General features: G+C 52.6%; 2 protein-coding genes across 3 annotated transcripts; one reads left to right on the top strand and one right to left on the bottom strand.

Annotated features, from left to right (window-relative positions):
• The first annotated feature begins 5,511 nt into the window (after positions 1-5,511).
• On the top strand, positions 5,512-6,440 carry CUNH16orf92 (chromosome unknown C16orf92 homolog). The gene is made up of 4 exons (XM_055340731.1): positions 5,512-5,575; positions 5,884-6,042; positions 6,160-6,247; positions 6,368-6,440. Exons 1-4 carry the CDS (start codon positions 5,512-5,514, stop codon positions 6,387-6,389), a joined length of 333 nt encoding a protein of 110 aa, XP_055196706.1. The 3' UTR covers positions 6,390-6,440.
• A 158-nt stretch (positions 6,441-6,598) lies between these two features.
• Positions 6,599-12,787, bottom strand: TLCD3B (TLC domain containing 3B). Of its 2 annotated transcripts, none has more exons than XM_055340730.1 (5): positions 12,303-12,787; positions 11,314-11,397; positions 8,432-8,666; positions 7,878-7,973; positions 6,599-7,670 (listed from the first exon to the last, which is right to left on the bottom strand). In XM_055340730.1, the coding sequence occupies exons 1-5, from the start codon at positions 12,425-12,427 to the stop codon at positions 7,383-7,385; spliced, it is 828 nt and encodes a 275-aa protein (XP_055196705.1). In that variant the 5' UTR covers positions 12,428-12,787; the 3' UTR covers positions 6,599-7,382. The 2 variants fall into 2 exon arrangements, with proteins under 2 accessions (XP_055196705.1, XP_055196704.1); XM_055340729.1 differs by having other exon boundaries at positions 6,599-7,614.
• Positions 12,788-23,782: the final 10,995 nt, after the last annotated feature.

The raw sequence follows: 23,782 nt of genomic DNA, 5'->3' as shown, positions 1-23,782 counted from the left end.
CTTAGGGGCGCACGCGAGTGCGCACACAGACACGCACACACACACACACGGACACTCCCGCGCACACGCCTGCGCCCACGTGCGCACGCTCGCGCACATGCACTAACCCACCCCGGAGAACTTCGCGTGCACACACTCGCGGACACACGGGCTCCCTGCGCCACCGAGAAGCAGCGGCGAGAATTGCCCGGTGTTCCCCAACTCCCCGGAGACCCCGGGCCCCCGCCCCTGCCCCTGCCCCGGCACCGAGCCCGCGGCGCCTCCCTCCCCTGCGGGCTCCTCGCTTCCCCCCTCCCCCCGGGCCTGCGGGACCCGGACCACCCGCCTGGTTGCCATGGCGACGCTGCGCCTCCTCCCTCCTCCCCGGTCCCCCCCCGCGCCTCCTCACGCCCCTCCCCCACGGAGAGCGCTCGGGGGAGGGAATAGGTTGTTGGGCCCTCCCCTCCCCAAATCCGTAGGGGCGGGGCTTAGAGATCCGCAGTCACCCGGGGTGGGCCAGGGGACGGTATCTGATCCGCCCGCGCCCGCTGGCCTGGGACCCTGGGGGGCCCTCTCCCCGCCAAGCCGGGCTGGGGAACCTCACAGTCTGACGGAGGGGACAGGTCCGAGGCTGTGGCTTCCCCCACGCCTCTTCTCTGGGGCTGTTCAGGCCTCTCTCCTGTGGTCCAGCCCAGCCCCCAAGGGCCGGGGTCCCCTTCTCAGGGATGGCATCTCCCTTGGGAATCCACCCTTCCTCACCCCACCCCCTGCCATGTCCAATTCCATCCCTCCCGTGAGGCGTCGGGCTTCTTTCCGAGCCTTGCAGTTCGCCATTTCCCATCTGAACCCTGCCATCTGCCTGTCAAACTCCAGCCTCAGATCTTTGCTCTTCTTTGCCCCAAACCCGCCATCCCCCCTAAAACAGAGTACCTACAGTGGCCTTCAAGCCCTTAGGTCCAAGACCCTGACTCCTCCCATCCCCATCCCGTCACTCCCACCTCCGTGGCTGTTGGCAGGAAGGTTACCTACAGTCCCTAGAACAGACCTGGATCCCTGAGGCCTCTGGACCTTTGCTCATAGGACCTCCTCTGCCTGAAAGAGCTTCCCTTTCTTCAGGGTCATCCTGGGTCACCTCTTCCTAGGACCTTTCCTGGAGCATCCCCACCCCATCCCCACCCCACCCCCTTGCTTCCAGTGTGCTGCCTGCCTTAGGCTCAGTTCTACCTGCTTACATTTCTGTCTCCCCCACCACCTGGGAGTGTTATGGAGGCTGCCCCAAGCTGGGCCTAGCACTAAGTTGGCATCCCTAAGTACTGTGATTTAAAAGTAAGAGAAGTGAAAAAATAAAAAATAAAAAAAAATAAAAGTAAGAGAAGTGTGGTTGCACAGTAATGTGAATACAGTTAACACTACTGAACCGTACGTATGCTTGCAAATGGTTAAGATAGAAATATTGTTATTCGTATTTTTTAAAAGTACACATTTTTTTAAAAAAAGGTTTTATTTACTTATTCATGAGGGACACAGGGAGAGGGAGAAGCAGGCTCCATTCAGGGAGCCAGACAATCCTGGGTCTCCAGGATCACGCCCCTGCCCCCCCCACCCCCTTGGGGGCCCCGAAGGCGGTGCTAAACCACTGAGCCACCTGGGCTGCCCACAATATTTTTTTTTAAAGAGAGAGAAATGCAAAGTCAGACCACACTGAGATAGCGCTTATCACCCACCAGATGACAAAACTCAAAGCATCAGTTAACTCACAATGTGTGCAACGCTGTGGGTAAGTGGGCAGGCACCACCTCTGCGGAGGCCATTCTGATGGTGGATGCCAAGATGCCAAATACATAGACTCTTTGACCCAGAAATTCTACTTCTAGAATAGAAGGATTTCCACTTCTAGCTTATAGGCTGGCCCATGAGCAAAATAATAGAAGTTCAGAGCTCTGAAATGCAACATGTTTGCAATGACAAAAGACTGGAAATAACCTAAATGTCCACGAGTGGGGTATCAGTTCAGTGGGTTTTGACACAATTTCATGTGATGAAATAGTATGCAGCCATGAAAAAGAGAGCCCCTGGTACTTGTATGCACTTGCACAGAGCCGTCTTCCCAGTCTCAGGTTAACCTAAAAAAGTAAGATGCAGAACACTATGTGTGGAATGGGGAGAAAAGAGTTTATATGTGTTTGGTTTTTTGTGTGTAACTTATCCCTGGAAGCCTGCCCAAGAAGACATTGAGCTCTGAGGAGATTGCTATGGGGTAGAGTAGGGCAGAAATAGGAAACGCTTATTTTCCATCCTTTTGTACCTTTTGAATTTCGTACCAGGCACATATGTTGCCTATGCAAAAGAATATGTTAAAAAAATATGTTAAAATATATTTAGAGGCAACCAACAGGTGTCCTTTGGGACTGTCCAGGATAAGAAAAAAGGCAGGACAAAGGGAGACTCCATCCAGGACCAGAGCTGGTGGGTTTGGCAAGAGGCAGAGCTGGAGGAGTGGGGGCTTCGGGGGGGCAGGGGTGCTGGCCATGAATTCCTGCCTCCTCTGCTTCTGCCTTTCTCTAGGCTTCACTCAGATCCAGCAACACACCTGCAGAAAGCCTTATTGAGGGAAGGTGAGTATAAAGCTGGAGCTGGAGCCAGTTGCAGGGCAAATGGTAGACAGTGCTCAGCCCTGGCTTGTCCACAGATAGATTTTCATCCATCCATTCAGCCAATAAATATTTATTGAACACCTACTATATACTTTGGTGCAAGTCTATAACCACGATCAGTGATCTCTAGCTTCGTAGCTTTGTAGGGGAGATAGACAAATACACAGACAAGTCTAATGCAGTGAGACAGACAGGGGATGATCAGAAGGCCATGAGAGTTCCCTTCCTGGGGAAGTGTTGTCTCAGCTGAGACCCTAAAGATAAGAGAAGTTAACCATTTCCTAACTGGAAGGGGATGCAAGCTAGTCCTAAGCATAGGTGTGTGCAAAGACTGCAGTGTGCTGAGTGAGGGAGGTCATGCAAAAGCTGAGGTGGGTGGGTGGACAGGGCTGAGCAAGAGTCTTGCAGGTCAGGGTAAGAAGTTCATAATTTACCCAGGTACTACGGGAAGCCATTGGAGGGTTTTAAGTAGTGCATCTGAGTGTTCTGGTTTGTTCTCCCCGAGGGAAGAATACCAGGGGAGGTATGGGTATTGAAATAGTCAGCAATGGAGGGTGAGGGAGGCAGATGGATTTGAGATTTATGTTGGAAATTGAGCTAAGAGGTCTTGATGATGGCTTTGTCCAGAGAGAGAGAGGGAGGGGTTGAGATGACTCCTGGGTGTATGTATCCAGCAGAGCATCTCCAGAACAGTGAGACCATTTGCAGCAATGGGAAGCAGGAGCCCAGTCTGGGGTAGGAGAACCAAGGGCTCCATTTGAGATCTATTGAGTTGGAGATGGTTTTGGACATACAGAGACACGAAGCAGGAAGTTGGGTAGAGGAGTCTGGAGCTCAGAGGAAAGGACTAGGCTGGAAATATACATTTGTGAGTCACCAGCATATAGATGGTATTTAAAGCCATGAGACTGAATGAGATCACCTAGAGAGAGAGAATATAGACAGGGAAGAGAAAGTCCAAGGCTGAGCTGGCTGTAGAAGGAGGAACTCTGAAAATCACCAAGCATGGGTCCCCTGCCAAGAGGCACGGGCCTGTGCCCTCAGAATGAACAGAGGTAACCATTAGATTTGGCAAGTTAAGAGGTCATTGGTAGACTTGGCAAAAGTGGTTTCAGTAGAGTGGTGAGGACAGAGCCAGGTTGGAAGAGATTGAAGAATACATTCAAGGCAAGGGAGCAGAGACAGCAATAGATAGCCCATTAGAGGTTGTCCGTCTAAACCATCCAAGAGTTCGCTCCCCTATGACTCCTGAGGGCAGACCGGGCCCTGGTGATTTCTATCTAAGCCATAAATGGAGCCCAGCACAGAGCAGGAGCGCAATACATTTACTTAATGATTGGATGCATGAATGAATGATAAATCACTGCCTGTGTCAAAAGGGCCTTTTCTGGTGGGGAGGGCAGCTGTATGCTTTTGGGGGAGATTGAGGAAACTGCCAGATCCACTCCAATGGCTAAAGGCTCTGGACCCCTTCTCCTAGCTAAAGGAGGCAGCAGCTGCAGACAGACCTGGGGGTGGGAACCCGGGCTCTCAAGTCAAGGAGTCAGGTTGCTGGACTCTCCACTGCCCCTCACGTGTAGGTGACTTTGGGTAAGTCACTCCCTCTTTCTCAGAAGAGAGAAGTATAGGCGAAGGAAGCTCGCAGGAGGTCCCATAGATGGTAGTCTGTCTCCTTTACCCCCATTTCCTCCTTCCTGGGCTTAGTGTTCAGGAAATAGCAGCTGAGCAGGGAAGCAACCTTGCCCCGCTACTGGGGGGAGACTGGCTGGGTACCCCCCAGAAGGCAAGACAGACGAGGGGTAGGGACCCAGGGTAGGAGGGCGCTTCCATCCGAGGACAGAGGAGCTTCCAACACGCCACAGACACGTGCCCGGTTTGGGGGAAGTCAGGGAACTGGGACTGTCAGGGATGGCTGAACAGGCATCTGTGTAAGCAAACCAAGAAGACCCTGAAGTGTCCTTGGGCTTGAGTGGGGCGGGACATATCTATGACAGACAGGCTCACCTGCCAATCAGAGGGACGCTAACTCCTGGAGGCTGAGAGGGGCCCGCAGGACGGCCAGTGGCCGTTGGGAAGTGACAAATAGAGAAAAGCGCGGACTGGAAATGGGAAATGGTAAGGCCCTTGGGGGAGCCCACCCAGAAAGAGGAGCCTGCGAGGGTGCTGTGGGTGACCAAGTGACCTGCCTCGAGGTGGGCAGCGCCTTTCCCCGGACGATCCTTTCCTGCGGCACCTGCGGAAAGGAGCGGGAGGAGAGCTCGGAGCGGCTGGAGCGCTGCCCTTGAGGGCGGGCGGGCGGGCGGGCGGGTGGGGCGGGGGGACCGGCAGGCGTGGACACGGCTGCCACCTAGTGGGACAAGCCTGTTATTTCTCCTGGCGCGGGACTCCAGGGCCGTCCTCTGCAGAGCGCTGAGACCCCTGTGCCTTTGAATTTGGAGACGCAAGGCAAGGGGGAGACTCAGAGAGGAAAATGCAGAGCCCGGGGAAGTGTGCGTCACCCCCACTACTTTGCCCCTCTGTACCTTGGTTCCCTTTTCTGTATAATGAGCACAGGCTTGCTGTCTGTGTTGTAGTCCATGTGGACAGTGGAGTTGGGGGGCGGCGGTAATTGAAGGAGCTTATCCCTGCTCCTCAGCCCAGGAGAGACTACATGCTACACAAATGCAGCTCTCCTTAGTCCCTGCTAAGCCCCTCCTATTTCTAAATTTTGGGACTGCCCCAGCTACTATTTTATGATCAGCATCACCCCAAAGGATGACGGCCCTGGGGGGGTGATCCCCAGCACTTTCTCTCTCCCCTCCCTCCAGAGCTGTGCTCAGAATGGCTCCAGGTTATGACATCACAGAGCCCCCACCCCTGTGACAGGAGTGGAAGGGTCATGAGGCTGTGGCAGTGGACGAGGGCATGGGCGTGGCTGGTTGGGCTGGGGGCCATAGAAACAGGTGGGAAGCTATCCTGGGAGCAGTGGGGACAAGGAAGTCTTGGGGGTGAGGGGTTAATTGGCCTTAGGAGCTGGGAGGGCAAGCCAGGGTCTTCCTCTCCTTCCACATGTCTCTCCCACCCTCCCCATCCAGCACGGGCCTTCGTATGGAGAGCTCAGTTGATCCTTGAGAAATTCCTGGAACCAAATCAAGTCCCTCTACAGCCATACTAAGGCTGTGTGACCTGGCAGGGTCCTGGGTTGGCCTCAGCCTCTTGGGGTAGAGGGCAGACGTCTGCTGGATTCTAGACGTAGACTTTGCTTCCTTAGCACCCAGGCGGGAAAATGCCAATGTCTTGGCCCGAGGAGCAGAGTCTCTACTCTTCATAGAGAGACCTGACTTCTTTGATTACCCAGACTCAGACCAAGCCAGGATCCTGGCCGTGGCCCAGTTTATTGGGGAGAAACCTGTCATCTTTGTTAACTCAGGTATGAACCAGCTTGAGAAGGGGCCTCCTTCCTTGCCAGGGCCTGGAGAAGAGCTGCCCTTGGCCCTTTGATTGGAGATGAGTCCAGGGTCCCCATCTCCCCTTCCTTGTCTAACAGGATCCAACTCTGAGTTCTTCCATCACATCCTGGTGGGTGCTCTGGTGGTGGCCTTCCTCTTCCTCCTGTACCAGTTCTTCATACACATGTAAGGCCCCCCCTTCTCCCCTGGCCCTTCCCACCTCAGCCTTCCTTGGGAGAAGGTGAAGAACCCAAAAGCCTAGGGAGGCAGGGTATGGCCTCCCACCTCTGATCTCATATTCCATAGGACCTGCCAGAAAGGGGCCTAAGGAGTTGGACACAGGCCCTGGACTCTGCCCTGAGTGCCAAACCGACCCTCCTCTCCTGCTGATGAATAAAAGTCTACTTTTTTCTTCCCTCACTGCTTGGTACCCAGTCAGGGAGTCCTACCCCATCCTGTGGTCATCCGTGCTCTCTAGCCCCAGACCCCCACCCTGCCCAGCACCAAAGAACTGGGTGAAGAGGGCCTTGGTGGCGTTCACGCAGATCAGATCGTCTTTATTAGCGGTCTGTAAAGCACCTCCCAGGGTCCCCTGACCCCAGACTGGAGGAAGCCTTGAGAGGTCTGTAGCACCAGGGACATGCCAGGGCCTGAGGGCAAGATGTGCAGCCTAATTGGGAAGGGATGGGGCACCCCTCACCTGCCCCTGGGATTGCTCAACACTGGGAAGGTTGGGGGTAGCAGCCACCTCCCTCCCCCCACCCCCACAAATTAGTATGAATTTGGGCAAATAAATAAAATAAATAAGATTCCTCAGGCTGGCCTCCCCGAGGAGCAGTGGAGGCAGCTAGCCCCAAGCAAGGCCTGCGGGGGAGGGGGGTGAGTTAGGGTGTCCCCCTCCCTCCTGGATGGTGGGGAACCGAGAGGAGTCTGCAGCAGGGGGCTGGGATGGCCTTGGTGACAGGCCTCCCCTACATTCTCTGAGTCCCAGTCCCCTTGAGTCAGTCTCCCCATGGCCCTCTAGCCCTTCCTCTGTCCTTTGCTTCCCCAGGGCCCCAGGGTTGGTAATGGGAGAAAGGGTGCGCAGGAAGGGGTTTGCTACCTTCAGCTCAGGCACTGCTGGGGGAAGAGGCTCCCCCTCCCTGCCTGCCTTTTCACCTGATCCCTGCCCCTCTGCCCCTGAGGGGAGATGTCCCACCCCCCCTGGAGTCCATCTGTTAGGGGCTGTCAGGGCAAGAGGCCCCTGGCTCCCACCCAGTGCGTGGCAGCCCCAGAGCCCAGTCCCCAAGGGGCGGGGTGGGGCGGGTCCCTGGCCCCACCCTCAGTCCTGGGTCTGACACGGAGACCGAGGCGGGGAGCCCCGGGGCCGGAAGAGGCGACAGGCCCCACGGCAGATGAGGAAGAACCAGTAGAGCTGGGGGGCCAGGAGCAGCGCGGCGCCCAGGTTGACGTGCACCGGGATGGCGAGAGGCACCGCAAGCAGAGGCAGGCCGGCGTGCCGCCCGTAGGCCCAGTACAGGTAGGGGAAGAGCAGCACCCGGCAGCAGAGGAAGCTGATGAGCATCAGGGCCCCGTTCACCTTGTGCAGCAGAGTGTGCTGCTGCTTATACTGCAGGTGGGTGGGTGGGTGGGCGGGGAGGTCAGAGAGCAGGGGCAGCAGGGGAAGGGTTGCCCACTTCCCCTACTCAGCCCCTCCAGGCCCCACCTCCCCTAACCCAGGCCTGTAGCCCCCCCAGACCTGGCATGTTAAAGAATTCCTGCGGGTCCCTGAAAGCGCCCTCCCTTCAGGCTCAAATACCCTCAGGTACAGTCTCACCTGGATGAGGATCTTGCCAAGGCAGACGAAGGGGGTGCTGACCTCAGCCATCAGCAAACAGCCTAGAAAGAAATCTCCCTTGCCTTGACGCCACACCTGCGGAGGAGAAGGAGGAACTAGCCTGGCTTCACCCTGGACTCCCTCCCTCCCTTCTCTATCGGCCAATTTTGGAGATGCTTAACTCTGAAAGTATGAACACGTATGCACAGTAGCAAAGCCACAGGCGTGACCTCACTGTATCCCTCCAACCATCCCTCAGGTGAGACTGTATACCTTGCATTATAGATGAGGAAATTGAGGCCAAGAGACATGCAACCGCAACTCCCAGGCACCATGGCTGGCTGGGCATATCCAGTCCAGGCCAGGCTGACCCCAGACCCTCCCGCTGTTTGGGGCAGGGGTGCTTGGGCAGGGGTAGGGGTGGGGAGCCTTCTGTGGGAACTTTCCATCCTGGGCCTGCCCTGCTCCTGGGACCTGGCCGCAGGGCTTCCCAGGCTCTGGCAGTGCTGGTGTAAGCAGGACAGGGGGCCCTGGCATTCAGTACCCCAACTCACCACAGACAGCGGGAAGCATACGAGCACCATGACGGCGTGGTGGAGCACCATGAGGAACTCCTTGTGCAGATAGCCGCGCGCCACGGCCCAGGTGCTGCCCGGAGCTCGGGCCCCCCCTTCATCCCCTCCATGCCCCTTGACCTGGTGCTTGTGCCAATGACACAGGAACATGGCGTAGATGTCATAGATGAAGTAGGGCACTGCAAATTGCGTGTAGGCAGAGGAAAGCCAGTGTCTGTTGGGCAGAGAGAAAAGAGAGAAAGAGAAGAGTCAAAGAAGAAAGGAGATGGACAGAGCAGCAACTAGGTGCCAGAGTCAACCCTGGATGTGCCACAGGAGTCAGACCCCAAGTGATAATCAAAACAACCTGGTTCCTGGTTAATGGAGCTCAAGGGTAGAGTGCAAGAAACTAGCCCAAGGTCAGAGAGTCACACTGCTGGTAGGCAGGAATGCTGGGAATTAAACCCAGACTGATCTCAGAACCCAGCCATTTTTCATATTCATTCATTCATTCATTCATTCTTCATTCATTAATTTTCTCTCTCTCTCTCTCACTGCAGTATGGTGGAGGGGAAAAGACACCAAAGGACAGCCACAGATCACAGGGCAGCAACATAGTGGGAAAGCAAACTCAGGCATTATATGACAGACATCTGAGGTTAGAGCAAATAACAGCAGAAGAGGCAAGAGCAGCAGAGAGGGATCGTATGGGCTGACATCCAACTGCCATGCAGTCACTGTTCTAATATCCAAAACCTTTTACAAGCATGAACTTATTCACTCCCCACAGAAACCCTATACAAAGTAAGGATGGTTATCACCCCCATTTTACAGCTGAGGAAATTAGGCTAGGTAACTTTGCCAAGGAATAGCCAACTGCAGGAAGTCTGACTCAAAAGCCCCAGCCCTCAGTCCCGCTCTCTCTAGAAGATTGCAGACAGGTGTCACCGACAAGCCTCACTGGGGATTTGGTGGTGTCGTCGGTGTACTTGTTCTGCCTGCATGTGGCCCAACCTCTTGTTTTTTTTCAGGTACAGCCAAGCATTAAGGAGAAAACGCTGAGCAAAAGGAGCCAAGAGCAGAGAAAGTTCTGTGTACTTTGAGAGTAAACAAAAATGAAAAGTGCATGAATATGCAACATTGCATTTTTCTTCTTGACTCAGCATGTTGAGTGCTTTCTCTTAAATGCTATAGCCCTGTGGCAGGTCCGAAGTGGAGGTGCGAGGTCAGGGAGGTTGGCCCAGGGAACTGGCCCAGCTACATGGACGGATGAAAGCAAAATCAGCCAGAGTGACATAGAAAAGGAGCTGAGACCAAATATGAGGAGCTGCAGAAGGGAGAAGAGGAATGAGGGCTGGGGGTAGGTCCGCGAAGGATCAGGTGAGATGGAGACAAAATGCAAGCCCTGGGAAGAATGGCCTGCAAGGGAACAGGCAGGGATGATTTGGGGCAAAGAGAACCTGAGACCCATGCTGGAGCGTGTGACCAGGAAAGGGAGAGAGGAGGGGGAGCAGCAGCCCAGGTCTGACACACAGGGCAGGCAAGCAGGGAGAACCCTGATGGAAAGGGATCCAACTGGCCCAGGGTAAGCTGGAGCAAGAGAGGCTGGGAGAGCCAGCTGCAGGATCCGTATGGTTTGTGGGGGGGACCAGGACTGTCCTCCAGGACCCCATGCTGTAACTTGAAAGTTAAACCCATCTCCATGCTCTCAGCAGCTAGGTACTCTCAGCAGTTAGGTGCTCAGACACAGGAACAGCTGTTGTCCCTGGATTAACCCTGATCTTCCCCACCCACCTGAGGATTACAGGGGACGGAACAGGAACAGACTTGGGGGGGGGCATGTAAAAGTGGAAAGATGACCTCTGTGTGAAAAGGTGAGGGCAAGAAATGCCTGAGAATCCAGGCTCATATTAGACCCAGGAGTGAAGAAGGGGGGGGGGAGGAAGCCTAGTTACCAAATGCGTAAGAAAGAGTTAAGCACCCACTGTGTGAGAACCAGAACTGCTTTAGGCATTTGACACACACAGTTCAACTCCTCCTCAGGGCAGCCCTTCCAGGAAGCGCTGTACCTCACTCCACAGAGAAGGGAACTCATCTGTAGAGAAAGAGGAGCGCCGCCAGATCAGGGTCATCCAGACAATGTTCCTACGGCCCAACAGGCACTAGAGAAGGGGGTTAGGGCCAGAAGTTAAGCGTGGGTGTCTTCAGCACCCTGACAGGCCATTCTGCAGCAGCCCGCGGGTCACCTGGAGCCGGCCCGTCAGCACCACGGACAGGGCCCCTCTCCTTCCTCCTCCGGCCCCACCTCTTAGGCCCCGGCTTTTTTGGCAAGCGCCAGGCACTGCAGCAGCTGCCAGTGCCAAATTTTGGCCTCTTCACCCTTCCCCTCCCCCACCCCCCATGGCCCAACCGTTTGTGGCCTGTCTCTGTCATCTCTCTCCTCTGTCTCCCTCTTGTGCAAGGAGCTGAGACTGGACACGTGGATTCTGGGAGGAGCGGAGGGGTGAGCCTGGCGTGAGAAGGGAGGCACCCCCATCGGATGCTGGTTAGACAAGGGGTCTGAGGGATGCCAGGGTGGGAGGAAGTGGAGAGGAATGGGCATACGGGACCTACTATGATATGAGAAGCCAGGAAGCCTAAGAGCTGCTTTGACAATCTCTTTTGATCCCCACTCCTTTCCCCCTGGTCTGACCTTTAAGGACAGGACATGGATAAATTTATCCCTGGGTGTTGAGTTGCAGCTAATGCAGTTAACTTGCTCAGTCCCAAGCGAAGGGCTTGGGGACCACTGAAAGAGTCCTCTAGAAGACCTGGGGTACTCAGGAGTCACACACACATGCAGGCTGAGGGAACTTGGGTAAAAGTGGTCTGGTGGCACTTACTGGTCATCAATGATGTGCTTGCAGGAGGTGGAGACGATGTAGCCAGCTGTGGAGGCCATGACAGCTTGGACAGAGGACACTAGCCTGGGGGGAGAAAGAGGGAACAGAGGTAGAGCAGGGAGATGCAGTCCTCTGTTCCTCCTCTTTACTCTCCAATTACTGCCCTTCAGACTCAGTCACTTTTCAGGCCACTCTTGCCCATCTCTGCCTGAGGCGAGCTTGCCCACAGCTCGCCCTTCACCTCAGGCTCCAGGACTCGCCCCGCTGCAGCTACTACTACTATGTACACCCTACTCCTGGCTGCTGTCTTCCTTTTCTTGGCCAGTCGGGGACACAGAGTAACCCTCCTCTCAGGAGGACACCAGGGAGGTCATCTTGAGGTGAGACAATGCTGATAACAAGGTCTCTTCCCGGGGAGGGACAGCAAAGGGCCAACACTGGGTGGTGAGGGGAAGCCCTGGGCCTGTTCCGTGATGCTCAGCCATCTAGTCACCATGCCACTCCTCATTGACACCAAGTCCCCCCTTCTCCTGGCCACTTTCCTGCTCACTCTGTGTGCCCATGCCCCCCCCCAACTCTGGCCCTCGTTCCAGGTTGTACAGAGTTCTGCTGTTCATTCCTCTGTCCCTTGTACCCCCAAACATATGCCCTGAGACACAGCTCTCTGCCCCTTGCCTCACTCCCTAATATCTGGTAGAAATGTTTGAGTCCCATGCTGGTCCTGTTTTGGAGGGTGGGAGAGTGAATGGGGGAGAGGACAGGAAAGCAGTCTGGATACTAGTAGACCAGATGGCTGGGTTTGGACGAGGTCTCCTGGGACAGGGAGTAAGACAGCAAGGGGGGCAGGAGGCTTGGAGGTAACAGCCCACCAACCACTTCAGTAACCTCCAGGCCCCAGTGGGCCAAGGGGTCCAGGGGAGGACTGGGTCCCTTCCACCCCCATGATGCCTGAGAAGGGGAGCGGGCCGAGGGGAAGGGAGGCCGTTTACCTGGCTGAGACAATGACCGCGTCGGCCTCCTCCCAGCGCAGCTGGGGCAGCCGCTGGAGCGTGTTCTTGGAGAGGAGGAAGAGTCCGGGGAACACCACCCCCCCAGCCACCATTGGGGTCAGCATGGTGGCTCAGGCCTCGGGCAGGGAGGCAGGTGGCCGTGAGGGGACAGGGAGGCCGGGCTGAAGGGAGTTGGAGGTGGAGCAGGGACACCAAGCCGGGGAAGGAGAGAGAAAAAGAAAAAGGGGCACAAAAGGGACAGGGCGGGGACGGGATGGGGCAGGCGAGTCAGACCAGACGGAGGGAGAAAGGGAGTTAAATGAGACTGGGGGAAATGGGGAGAGACTGGGGAGAGGGAAGATCCGGGAAAGGGAGCGGGAGCAAGCTGGCTGGAGGGTTGGAAGCGAGACAGGAGGAGAGGACTTGATAAGAGGACAGAGAGGGAGAGGGTACCGGAGGAGGAGGATGCGGGTGGGGGAGGGGAACGAGAGGAGAGGCAGGTGGGGAGGGGGGGCTTACGTGGAGAGGCTGGGAGGACCCGAGAAGGCGGGGTGGGACTGTGGTGCCAGCCCTGAGAGGGAGGGAGAGTGGGAGGGAGGGAGGGAGGGACGGCCGGAGGGAGGGAGGGAGGGAGACAAGAGGAGCTGCCCGGCAAGTGGTCAGCGGTCAGCACTCTCCCGCCTCTTGCTGCCGCCACGGTCCCTACCGAGCTGCCCGGCCCGGAGGGAGGCTGCACGGGGCATTATCCAGAGTTCCTGCCCAGCCCCCTGCCCCCTCGGTGGGGAGGGGGAGGGGGAGGGGGAGTCACCCGCTTGGGGAGGGCGGGGGAGGGGCGGGGAATGATGGCACCGACCAGACACCAAGAAACCGGACCTGCAGCAGCGTCTCCCCATGCAGCTCTGAGCCACAGCAGCGGCTGCGACAGAGATGGGGGGGGAGCAGAGAAAAAGGGAGGGGGAGGCCCTTAAAGAGACAGCAGCTGCGGCACAGGGGGCTCCTGGGGACATGGGCCAGGAGAGGGTTGGCTCTCCTCTTGCGGAGGACCGTGGCGTTGGGCTCCCTGGCCAGCTGGGAGGGGGCTTGACCCTGTTTCCCACCAGCACGTTGCAAACAGCTACCGTTTCTTCCTCTCTCAATGCCTCCAGATACTCGTTTCTCAGCGGTCTGCTGGGGCCCCAGTTTAGGGGAGGCACTCCACCAGAGAGGAAAAAAGGAGGAGGCAGTGAGACAAAGTGGTACATCTTGCTGTCTCTGAAGGATGAGTTTAAGGACTGGGTGAGAATAAAGACACCTCAACACAGCATTCTTCAGGCTCAGAGACCCCTCACATCCTTCACTCCAATGGGAAGGAAGAAAACCCAAGGTTTAAGTCAAGTGCCTCTAGGTCCTGTCTTTGCTGAGAGTTTGTCCTGTGATCTTGTCTAATGGTTGTAATAGCACTGACATAACAGCACTTGCCCCCTTTATACAGGTCAAGAAATGGTCCTGGAGCCTAAGTGGCCCTCCCCAAGATCACTTAAGAGGAGGCAGGAACCCTTCCATGCTGGGTATCAGAGTGGTTGCAGGCTTTGAAGAGGGTGGGGAAACCTTGCCTCCGTGAAAACCCACCTGGAACTCGAGGATGCTCCTGCCTCTGTCCTTCAGGGTGCCTGGCCTCTCCTGGCTTCCCCTAAGCACGGATCACTTTCTCTTTCTTCAGGTTTATTATCTTCCTGGCTCCCCATCCTCAGGGACTTCAAAGAGCAGCAGGACCCCAGGGACCAGCTGGTCTAGACCCTTCATTTCATCCACAAGGAAACTGAGGCGCAGTGACTGGCCAGGGTCACACTGCATGTTGGAGGTGCAGCTGAAACCCCACTGGCCTCTGAGCTGCTTCTCACCCTTTTGTGTTGCCTTCCTGAAATTTGGCCCTCCTGTCCTGAACCCAACTGTCCTATGGACTTCTACATGATGTGAGTCCTGGGCCCAAACCGTACTTTGGTTTCCAGGCCCACCCTAAGGTACACCTCAATAAGCAACCCTACAATTTATCTTTACCGATCCAAAGACCATTCCATTTCCTCCCCAAAAGAGGCAAAGGGCTGGATTTTGCAATTTTGTGCTGCCCTCTAGTGGCATGCGGAAGGAACAGACTCTGAGAGGTCTCTGGCCTTTACAGGAGTTAAGGACCTCCCTTCTTGACCTCAGGGCTTCATTTAGGGGAGAAAAGGACCCAACTTCTTTTTTATTTTTAAGATTTTATTTATTCATGAAAGACACACACACACAGAGAGGCAGAGACACAGACAGAGGGAGAAGCAAGCTCCCTGCAGGGAGCCCAATGAGGGACTCCAGGATTATGCCTTGGGCAGAAGGCAGATGCTAAACCCCTGAGCCACCCAGAGATTCCCAGGACCCAACTTCTTGAGTGTTTTCTAGGTGCTGGGCATTAGGCAAGATGGTGTATGTTCATTCTTATTTAATCTTCCCAGATGGTAATATCTGTTTTATAGACAAGAAATGGGTTTAAAGATTTAAGAAAAGAAGAAGAAGAAGAAGAAGAAGAAGAAGAAGAAGAAGAAGAAGAAGAAGAAGAAGAAGAAGAAGAAGAAGAAGAAGACAAAAAACTTGCCCAAGATAACACAGCTATGAGAACTGGCAAAACTGGAGTGCTCCAAAGCCAAAGAGCAAAGCCGAGTTTGGGGGGGATGGGGCATGGGTTATGGGAGGGCACCATCACTACTTGATTGAGGGCAACAAACCTGGTGGCCATGTGGCTTCTCTCTGGATGACATGAATTTCATCAAGCAAAGACATATTTCTGTCTTCCAGTAATCCACCTAGACACCCAAGTAAATTCTGCCTTCGGTCAGCTTCCTCTCCTACCCACGTTTCCATGAGACCTCACATGTGGGTTAGGCTGTGTCGAACAGGTCAGAGATTTGCAGCATCAGGGCCAAATCCAGCCTACAAACATGCTTTGCGCAGCCAGTATGGTGTTGCCTGTACGGTACTTTCTTAAATTCTCAGTTGTGCTTGAAAATTAGGAGATTTCACATCAGAGCTCAACTTCTTTTAAGAAAGAATCATATGAGGGATCCCTGGGTGGCTCAGCGGTTTAGCACCTGCCTTCGGCCCAGGGAGTGATCCTGGAGACCCAGGATGGAGTCCCGCATTGGGCTCCCTGCAGGGAGCCTGTTTCTCCCTCTGCCTCTGTCTTTGCCTCTCCCTCTCTCTGTGTCTTTCATGATTAAATAAATAAAATCTTAAAAAAAAAAAAAAAAAAAAGGGGATCCCTGGGTGGCTCAGCAGTTTAGCGCCGCCTTCAGTCCAGGGTGTGATCCTGGAGACCCGGAATCGAGTCCCATGTCAGGCTCCCTACCATGGAGCCTGCTTCCTCCTCTGCCTGTGTTTCTCTCTCTCTCTCTCTCTCTCTCTCTCTCTCTCTCTCTCATAAATTTTTTTTAAAAATAAAGAATCAGATAGACAACACAAAGCCCACATTCTACCTCCGTACGTTTGACTGGAGCCGAACTTCTGCTGCCCCATCTGATGGGCTGAATGTTGAGTTTTCTGGCTCACCATTTATCCCCGCAAAGCCTATAGCCTTGTCCCTTGCAGGAGTCTCCCACACCTACTTCACAGACATGAATTCACCTGATCCTCACAAAACATCTCGATGAAGACTGGAAGGTAGGTGTTCTTAGTAAACCCATTCGCAAGTGGAGGGGCTCTGAAGTTCAGGGAGATTAAAGACTTGCAAAAGATCTCATAGCCAGTTTCTTTTGACTCTTAATCTCCCCCTGGCACACGCATATGTGTGTACACATGGGCATGCTCTCTCTCTGTTTCTGCTCTCACCACTATTCCTGAAAGCAAGAGATCGTCTCCACCAGCCCTGACCCCAGAAAGGACACCCTCATCCTGGCCTCTTACTTGGATGCCACCAAAACAGCCTCTGGTCTGTCCATCCGCAGGTTGGAGTGGTTCTGCAGGCCCCAGCAGAGGATAGCAAAACTCAGCGGAAAGAAAATGCAGCCCAGTACAAAGAGCAGGGTCATGCCTGTCTGAGGTAGAGAAGGTGAGAAAAGATAAGAATGTGAGAACGCACAGTGCCCCTCAGACCTGGACACTCCCTTTACCCCCATAACTCTGTGGCGCATGGGATCCATCCATCTCTAAACCACCAGGCATTGGTCTTCCCTAATCTCTTTGGAATCTTTTTTTTTTTTTAAGATTTTATTTGCTTGAGAGAGAGCAAGAGAGCAAGCATGAACAGGGAAGGGGCAGAGGGAGAGGAGAAACAGAGTCCCACCGAGCCCGAAGCCCAAGATGGGGCTCAATCCCAGGACCCCAGGCCTGGAGATTATGACCTAAACCCAAGGTAGACACTTAAATGACTGAGCCACCCAGGCACCTCCCTTTGGTATCTTTGTTGCACTTTAAATATCCCTCATCCAGGACAGCTGGACATCTGATTTTTTTTTATCAACCCATTCCAACAATTCCATTCATTCTCCCTGTAATTCTTGGAGTTGGTCTCCACCTTCCAGTCCATCTCACACCTTAAAATTCCTTCTCTTCATCCTTCAACCCTAAAGATGTACCTGCTCCTTATTAACTCCACCCCAGCCCATCCTCTGCCTGCCCCCAAGCTATTCCAGTCACCTTTCCCTTCTCCTAGGTTCTCACCTCTGAGGGGCAAGGTGGAGGCTGCAGAGGAAGGCTGGTGATTCTCATCGGCACCCAGAACTCAGAAAAAGGAAAGTGGGTGTTCAAATTGTAAAGATATTTGAAAATTTAAAATAATACTTTTTTTAAAAGAAAAAGAAAAATCAAGGCATTATCCATTAGTAAAGGTGGGGGGGGAGAGAAACAATAGAACTCCTGAAAACATACATATTTACATATAGGTCATTTTTGTCTGGAAAAGCCTCCCCTCCCATCCAGTCCAGGGAGGGGAGGGGTGCAGAAGGCCCGGGGGGATGCAGGGGGTTGGGGCCCGCCATCCTGCATCTCTTAGGCAGCTCTGAGGGGACCTTCTTTTAGGACACAAGGGAGGTGTCAAACTGCAAGGGCACGAGGCTGGGACAGGGCAGCAGAGGCAGTTGAAGGGGGCGGGAACACCATGCTCCCATTGGTGGACAGGTGGACGGTTTAGAACATGCTCTCCCCCATTGGTTCACCTCCTGACACATGTGCCCAATCATATGCTTCCTGCCAGAGGCGCCCATCTGGCTGTGGACGGGCTTCTCACGCAGAACTGACCAATTAGAACTCGTCAATGGCTTGATAGAGAGCTTCATTTCCGGCAGAGCTGAGAGAGGAGTAAGGAAAAGGAGCAGCAGAAGAACACCCGAAGGAGTCGTGGCTTTAAAAGGCAGAACAGTATAGGATAATAGTTAAGATGGCAACTTCTAGGGTGGGACCATCTGGCTTCAAATTCAGACTCTGTGGATAATAAAAGAAACTGTATGGCTCCATTTGGGCAAAGTTCAAAATAGGTAGCATATCTTCGGTGAAAAATCAGAATTGCACTAAACTTGGGGGGAGGTGTTGACGGAGGGGAAACCCCAGAGAGCCTTCTGAGGTGTTGGGGATGCCTTATCTTTTTTTTTTTTTTGATGCCCTTATCTTTTTTTTTTTTGATGCCCTTATCTTGATCACCACTTTACACATAGGTAAGCGTGCCCAAGGTGTACGCTTAAAATGTGTGCACTTTAATTAAATTAAGCTAGAATTTTTTTTAAGCTAGAATTTTTAAAATGTTAAACAAATTTAGGCTGTTCTGTTCTCTGAATGATGGTGGGCCAATCTCTGTGGACCTCAATTCTTCTCTGTGAAGCTGGTATAATATTTCCAGGTCACTAAAAGCTACTTTTAGAGCATTTACTATGGGCCAGAAATTGGTCTGGGTGTCTAATTTCCTTATTAACAGAGGAACAGCTTTGTGGGTTATTATTGTGTCTATTTTACTGAGATGGGAAAACAGGCACAGAGAGGTTTGGTACCTTGTCCAAGGTTACACAGGAAGTGAATGAGGTAGGATTTTTAAAATCTTAGTTTCTGACTGCATTGGTCTCTATAATGTTATGCAGATATAGAAAACACACAAACTCATTTTCCTAAAGGAACTGCAAGGTTAAAAAAAAAACACATCATTTTAATACAATTTAGACATTAGTCACAATTTCAGAGCTTATCTCTGTGAATAGTTCTTGCTTCTTTACTCCATTTTCCTCCTCTGGATAGGAAACATCTCTGAACATCAAATTAAAGGTTAAACCAAGAGCAGGATAAGTTTGGTTTTTTTTTTTTTAAGATTTTTATTTATTTAAGAGAGAGAAGAGAGTGAGAGAGAGCACAGGTGTGGGGGGGGGGGCAGAAGGAGAGGGACAAGCAGTCTCCACTGAGCAGGGAGTGATGCACCGCTCCATCCCAGGACTTGGGATTGTGACCTGAGCCAAAGGGAAACACTTAGCTGATTGAGTCACCCAAGTGCCCCACAAGATAAAATTATTAAAGATGAGGCCTCGGGATCCCTGGGTGGCGCAGCGGTTTGGCACCTGCCTTTGGCCCAGGGCGCGATCCTGGAGACCCGGGATCGAATCCCACGTCGGGCTTCCGGTGCATGGAGCCTGCTTCTCCCTCTGCCTGTGTCTCTGCCTCTCTCTCTGTGACTATCATAAATAAATAAAAATTAAAAAAAAAACATTGAAAAAAAAAATAAAGATGAGGCCTCTAATTACCTAATTTGTGGCCATTCTCCCCACCATCTCCTCACCATCTGATCAAGACCCATTACACTGGCTCATAACCAATGTAGGTAAAACTCAAGTTGAAAAAATTGGGTTTAGGGGGATCCCTGGATGGCTCAGCGGTTTAGGGCCTGCCTTTGGCCCAGGGCATGGTCCTGGAGTCCCGGGATCGAGTCCCAGGATGGAGTCCCGCATCGGGCTCCCTTCATGGAGCCTGCTTCTGCCTCTCTCTCTCTCTCTCTCTCTCTCTCTCTCTGTCTCATGAATGAATAAATAAAATCTTTTTTTTAAAAAAATGGGTTTAAGGCAGTGTTTCTCACATTTTTTTCCATTATTCTCCCCAAAGCAGCCTTTTTTAGACATTTTGTTTCCTAATCACCACTCATCATGAAATATTGATAACACAGATACACTACCTGTGCTTAGTACTAACTAGAAAGAGGGGTGGTTTGTTTAATTTGTTTTTTTTTTTTTTTTTTTTTGCCACCAAGAACCTATTTCTGTCCCCTTGGGGGCGATATTACCCTGGTCGAAATGCATGAGAGCCATCATACCAATTCCGGTTTTGAGCCACCTTCACAGGCACCATCTCAACATCCAGTGAAGTAGTATTAGTTCCATTCCACAAATGAATGCAGTGAGAGGTTACATTAATTATCGAAGACTGAAACGGCTGGTGAATGGGTTGGGAATCCAGAGCTCTTAGCTCAGCCACTTAATTATCTTCTTCAAAACTGTGCTTTCTCACATGGACGATGGTATGACTGAACCAAAGAGGTTTTCTCTAAACTTCAGGGTTTTGTTTGGTTGGTTTTGCCCTATTTGACCTAATAGCAAACATCCATACAGTGCATGCTAGATGTCAGGCACACTTTACATTTACTAAACTTGTGATCATCACAACAACCTAAGTACCATTATTACTTTCCCTTTACAGAGGAGGGAGGCGAGGCACAGACAGGTTGTGTGATTTGCTCAAGGTCTCACAGGCAGTTAAGTGGCATAGCTGGGAGTTGAACCTAGTTGTCTGATTTGTTGAGCACCTACTCTCACCACATACTTTAAAAGGAGACTCTTTATCACTGCCGAAAAGTAGAAAACCAGTATCACTCGTTGTAAATAGAAGGTAACAAAATATAAATAAAAAGGAAAAAAGTTGGGGATCCCTGGGTGGCTCAGCGGTTTGGCGCCTGCCTTTGGCTCAGGGCGCGATCCTGGAGTCCCGGGATCAAGTCCCGGGATCAAGTCCCGCGTCGGGCTCCCAGCATGGAGCCTGCTTCTCCCTCTGCCTGTGTCTCTGCCTCTCTTTCTCTCTCTCTCTATCATAAGTAAATAAATAAATAAATAAATAAATAAATAAATAAATAAATAAATAAATCTATCTTAAAAAAAAAAAAAAGGAAAAAAGTATTTTAACTTTCCAGCTAGATACTGTCACCTGCTTCGAATTCTGAGCTGGAGGCCTGCACTCTCTTTGTTAAAGACAAGACATGGTAAGATAAGCACGAATACAGAGGTGTTAAAGGGCTTTTGGCAGCAAAATGAGACGTACTCCCGGAATAATCAGAAAGTGTTGAAGAGAAATTGGAAAGAGGATAGCTTTCCTGTGCACGCCGGCTTTCTTGCAGATGGGTGTAGCGTGTAAAATAAACCCGAGCCGAGTCGCGTGCCACACACGGTGGTCCCTGGTCTGGGCGTTCCAGGAGTGCCTGAACTCCCCGAGGAGGAAGGGAGACCCGCCAGCCTCCAGTTCTACGCGGGGACTCTACCGCCCTGGGGACAGCGCTCCCCACCCCCAAACGGGCTGCGTGCGTGGCGCCCCCTAGGGGCCGGTCCCGGCTCCCCGCCCCAGTCTGGTGGCTCAGGTGAGTCTCTCACCACCACCCCCACCCCGCGCAGTCCTCATGCACCTGTCTCACAGTTCCCCCGGGGCCTGGAGTTTACCGTTTCCTGCGACTCCAGGCTCCTGTGTACAAATGCTGCCTTGCGCATCCTCTCCGCCTGGGTGGAGCGAAGCCTGGGCCCTGGGAGGTGTGCCGGTGTGATATCATCGAAGGCTGTGAATAAGTAAACAATAAGCAGCTAGAAGTGGCCTGTTTCCCACATGATACCCAGGGAAGGGTCCAATTCCCCCTACCCGTGCTTTGGGGAGAGTCCCGCCCAGCGTGCCAGAGCATTTATTATTTAGTACCCTTATTGTACCTGTCCCAGGTGAGGTGCTGTTCTAAACAAGTCCAGCGCCACCCTTTGTCTGTGCAGTAGAAAAAACTGAGGGGCACGGTAGGTGAGTGGAATGAGAAAAGGAAGAGTCTGGCCAGGCCCTTTTTTCTCCAGTAGATTGGCCGTGTGACCTTGATCAAATGTCAGAACCTCTCTGAGCCTGTTATATACACACAAAGTTCCACTGCCTGGGCTAGAATCCTAGTTCTGTCACTCATTAGCCAGGAGAGCTTGTGCAAGTGATTTATTACCTCTTAGAAGGAGGATAGGAACAGGAGCAGTACTCTCCAGGGCTGCTAGGATGAGTGAATGAGAGGTGTGTAAAGCATGGTTCCTATGTGCCACCTTGTAATTTCTCACTGTGATATTCATTCCTAGTTGTTCTGGTTATACTTTTTCAGGAGCCCTTGTTCTATGCCGAGGACTCTACATACCTTTCCTCCAATTATCACAAGACCTCTGGGGTCTTAGGTGATTCCTATTTTCCAGATGAGTGAGACTTAGGCTTGGTGAGGTAACTGACTTGCCCAGGATCACACAGATACATGGTGGCACAACTAGAATCCACACCTACATCTTACCTGACCTAAAATTCTTTTTCAAACACATCAGGACTCTTTTTCATGTATAAAATGGAAATAATGGTTCCTGCCACTCAGATCTACTGTGAGGATTAAATAAGATAAAGTCTGGGAAGAGGGTCACCTTGACTTCTTATTCTCTGGGGGTGACTAAGCATAGGCCTTTCATTTTCCTAAAAGGAGGCTAATAACGTCCTCTTAGTCTCTAGGAGGCAATAATGTCTGATATCCATAGGAGGGGCTGAAAGTAGGATCAAAATCGGAGCTGCCAGTTTCTGTTCCCATGCCTGAGCACAGGCCTGACTAGGTTTCCTTCATCTCCCGGGTGTTTGGTGGGTCTCAGGTCTCCTGCCTTACCCCAGGATGACTGAGAGTACATAATCTTTTCCTCTCCTTCCTGGGGACTGTGGAAAACTCCACACGATCATATCTGATATCTCAGGCTTTGAACTTTAGGGAGAGGAAGACCTTACGGTGATTTGGCTATTGTGAAGTCAGTTTCTCCCTGCCTCCAACAAATGGTGTGATATGGGCAGAAGTGGCCTTGGCAGAGTGGGTGCATACATCACCCATCCCATTGGTTTGTCTAGAAGAGAGCAGGCCCAGTGTACTGTCCACCATCCTGCATAATGTATGAGCCTGTGGTAGGAACAGAATACCATCAGCAGTGAGTCTGACCACTGCAGGCTATGGACGTGTACAGAGGCCTTGCCAAGGCTGACGTCTCTCTGTTGGCAGGAACAGAACAGGAGGAGGGAGTATGTGTCACCTGAGGGCTTCCCTGGGGCTGGGGTGGGAACTGGCCTCATCTTGGGCCTCAGGATTCTGCAAAGAAGATGGGGCAGACAAGAAGACAGCTCCCCGAAGGCAATCTGACTCTGCCTTAGAATCAGCCATGGTGACATTGGGGACAGCCAGCCTCCTGTCTCCTGGGCCTGAAGTTCCCTCTGAGAGGGCTGGGGGTGGCAGGGTAGGTGGGTGCGATTTTGTCAGTGTGGCTGAAGGTAAGAAGGGAGATTTGGGAACCAGGGACATGAACCCTGGTAGTTTCTGTGGTTGCCTTGTGGTGCAGGAAATCCCCAGGAACAGCAGCTATGGTGAGGTACATCGGGGCAGAGAACACAGACAGAAGTAGGTAGACGGTGGCACAGCTTTCAGGGGAACATGCCCTGATGTAGTAATCATGAAGTCTGAGGCCTCCGTGGGGGAGGTGTGCTTATGTGAGTGTGTAGAGTGCAATCATGTATGCGTAGAACCTGAAAGATCAGGAATGAAAGTAGGATGTCTGAGAGGCTTTGGATAACAACACTTCATTGGTGGATGGCATTGGATTTGACTCATTCATAGAATCAGTGAATGCTCCCTGGAGACCCCCAAGACCACACCAACTGCCAGGGCTTGGGATATGGGGATAAATCGGACCCAGGTACTTGCTGTCTAACTGGGGAGATTTTTTTTTTAAGATTTTGTTTATTTATTCATGAGAGACACAGAGAGAGAAAGGCAGAGACACAGGCAGAAGGAAAAGCAAGCTCCCTGCAGAGAGCCCAATGTGAGACTCAATCCCAGGACCCCAGGATCAGGCCCTGAGCCGAAGGCAGATGCTTAACTGCTGAGCCACCCAGGTGTCCCTAACTGGGGAGAATTCAAATACCTGGTAATCTGTGCTGGAACAGTATGCATATAAGGTGCCCGCACCTCCATCTGAGGCAGTTGAGAAGAACTCCCCCTGGCAAAGCTGAGCAGAGGCTTGAAGGACGAGGGAGTACTTCAGGGGGAAACAGAAGTGTTCTAGGCAGAGGGAACAGTATCTGCAAATGTGTGGAGCTGTGGGACCTGTTGCTGGCTCAGGAACCCTGAACAGATCCTGTGGTGGAAGCTTGGAAGAATGATGGAATACGGAACAGTCTTACTTGTTCACAGACGATCTGATCCTTCTGTC

Source organism: Nyctereutes procyonoides, unplaced genomic scaffold, assembly GCF_905146905.1.
Source record: "Nyctereutes procyonoides isolate TBG_1078 unplaced genomic scaffold, NYPRO_anot_genome, whole genome shotgun sequence".
Lineage (NCBI taxonomy): Eukaryota > Metazoa > Chordata > Mammalia > Carnivora > Canidae > Nyctereutes > Nyctereutes procyonoides.
The sequence above is the reverse complement of the archived record's forward strand: the minus strand, read 5'-3'. Positions and strand labels throughout refer to the sequence as shown.

Bases quoted from the DNA above. Each gene is read 5' to 3' on its own strand.
- CUNH16orf92 (XM_055340731.1), top strand. From the start codon at position 5,512: ATGAGGCTGTGGCAGTGGACGAGGGCATGGGCGTGGCTGGTTGGGCTG. The intron at 5,576-5,883 runs GTGGGAAGCTAT...TTGCTTCCTTAG, and splicing joins GCTGGGGGCCATAGAAACAG to CACCCAGGCGGGAAAATGCC. The intron at 6,043-6,159 runs GTATGAACCAGC...CTTGTCTAACAG, and splicing joins TGTCATCTTTGTTAACTCAG to GATCCAACTCTGAGTTCTTC.
- TLCD3B (XM_055340729.1), bottom strand. From the start codon at position 12,427: ATGCTGACCCCAATGGTGGCTGGGGGGGTGGTGTTCCCCGGACTCTTC. The intron at 11,398-12,302 runs GTAAACGGCCTC...TTCTCCCCCCAG, and splicing joins GCGGTCATTGTCTCAGCCAG to GCTAGTGTCCTCTGTCCAAG. The intron at 8,667-11,313 runs GTAAGTGCCACC...TCTGCCCAACAG, and splicing joins AAGCACATCATTGATGACCA to ACACTGGCTTTCCTCTGCCT.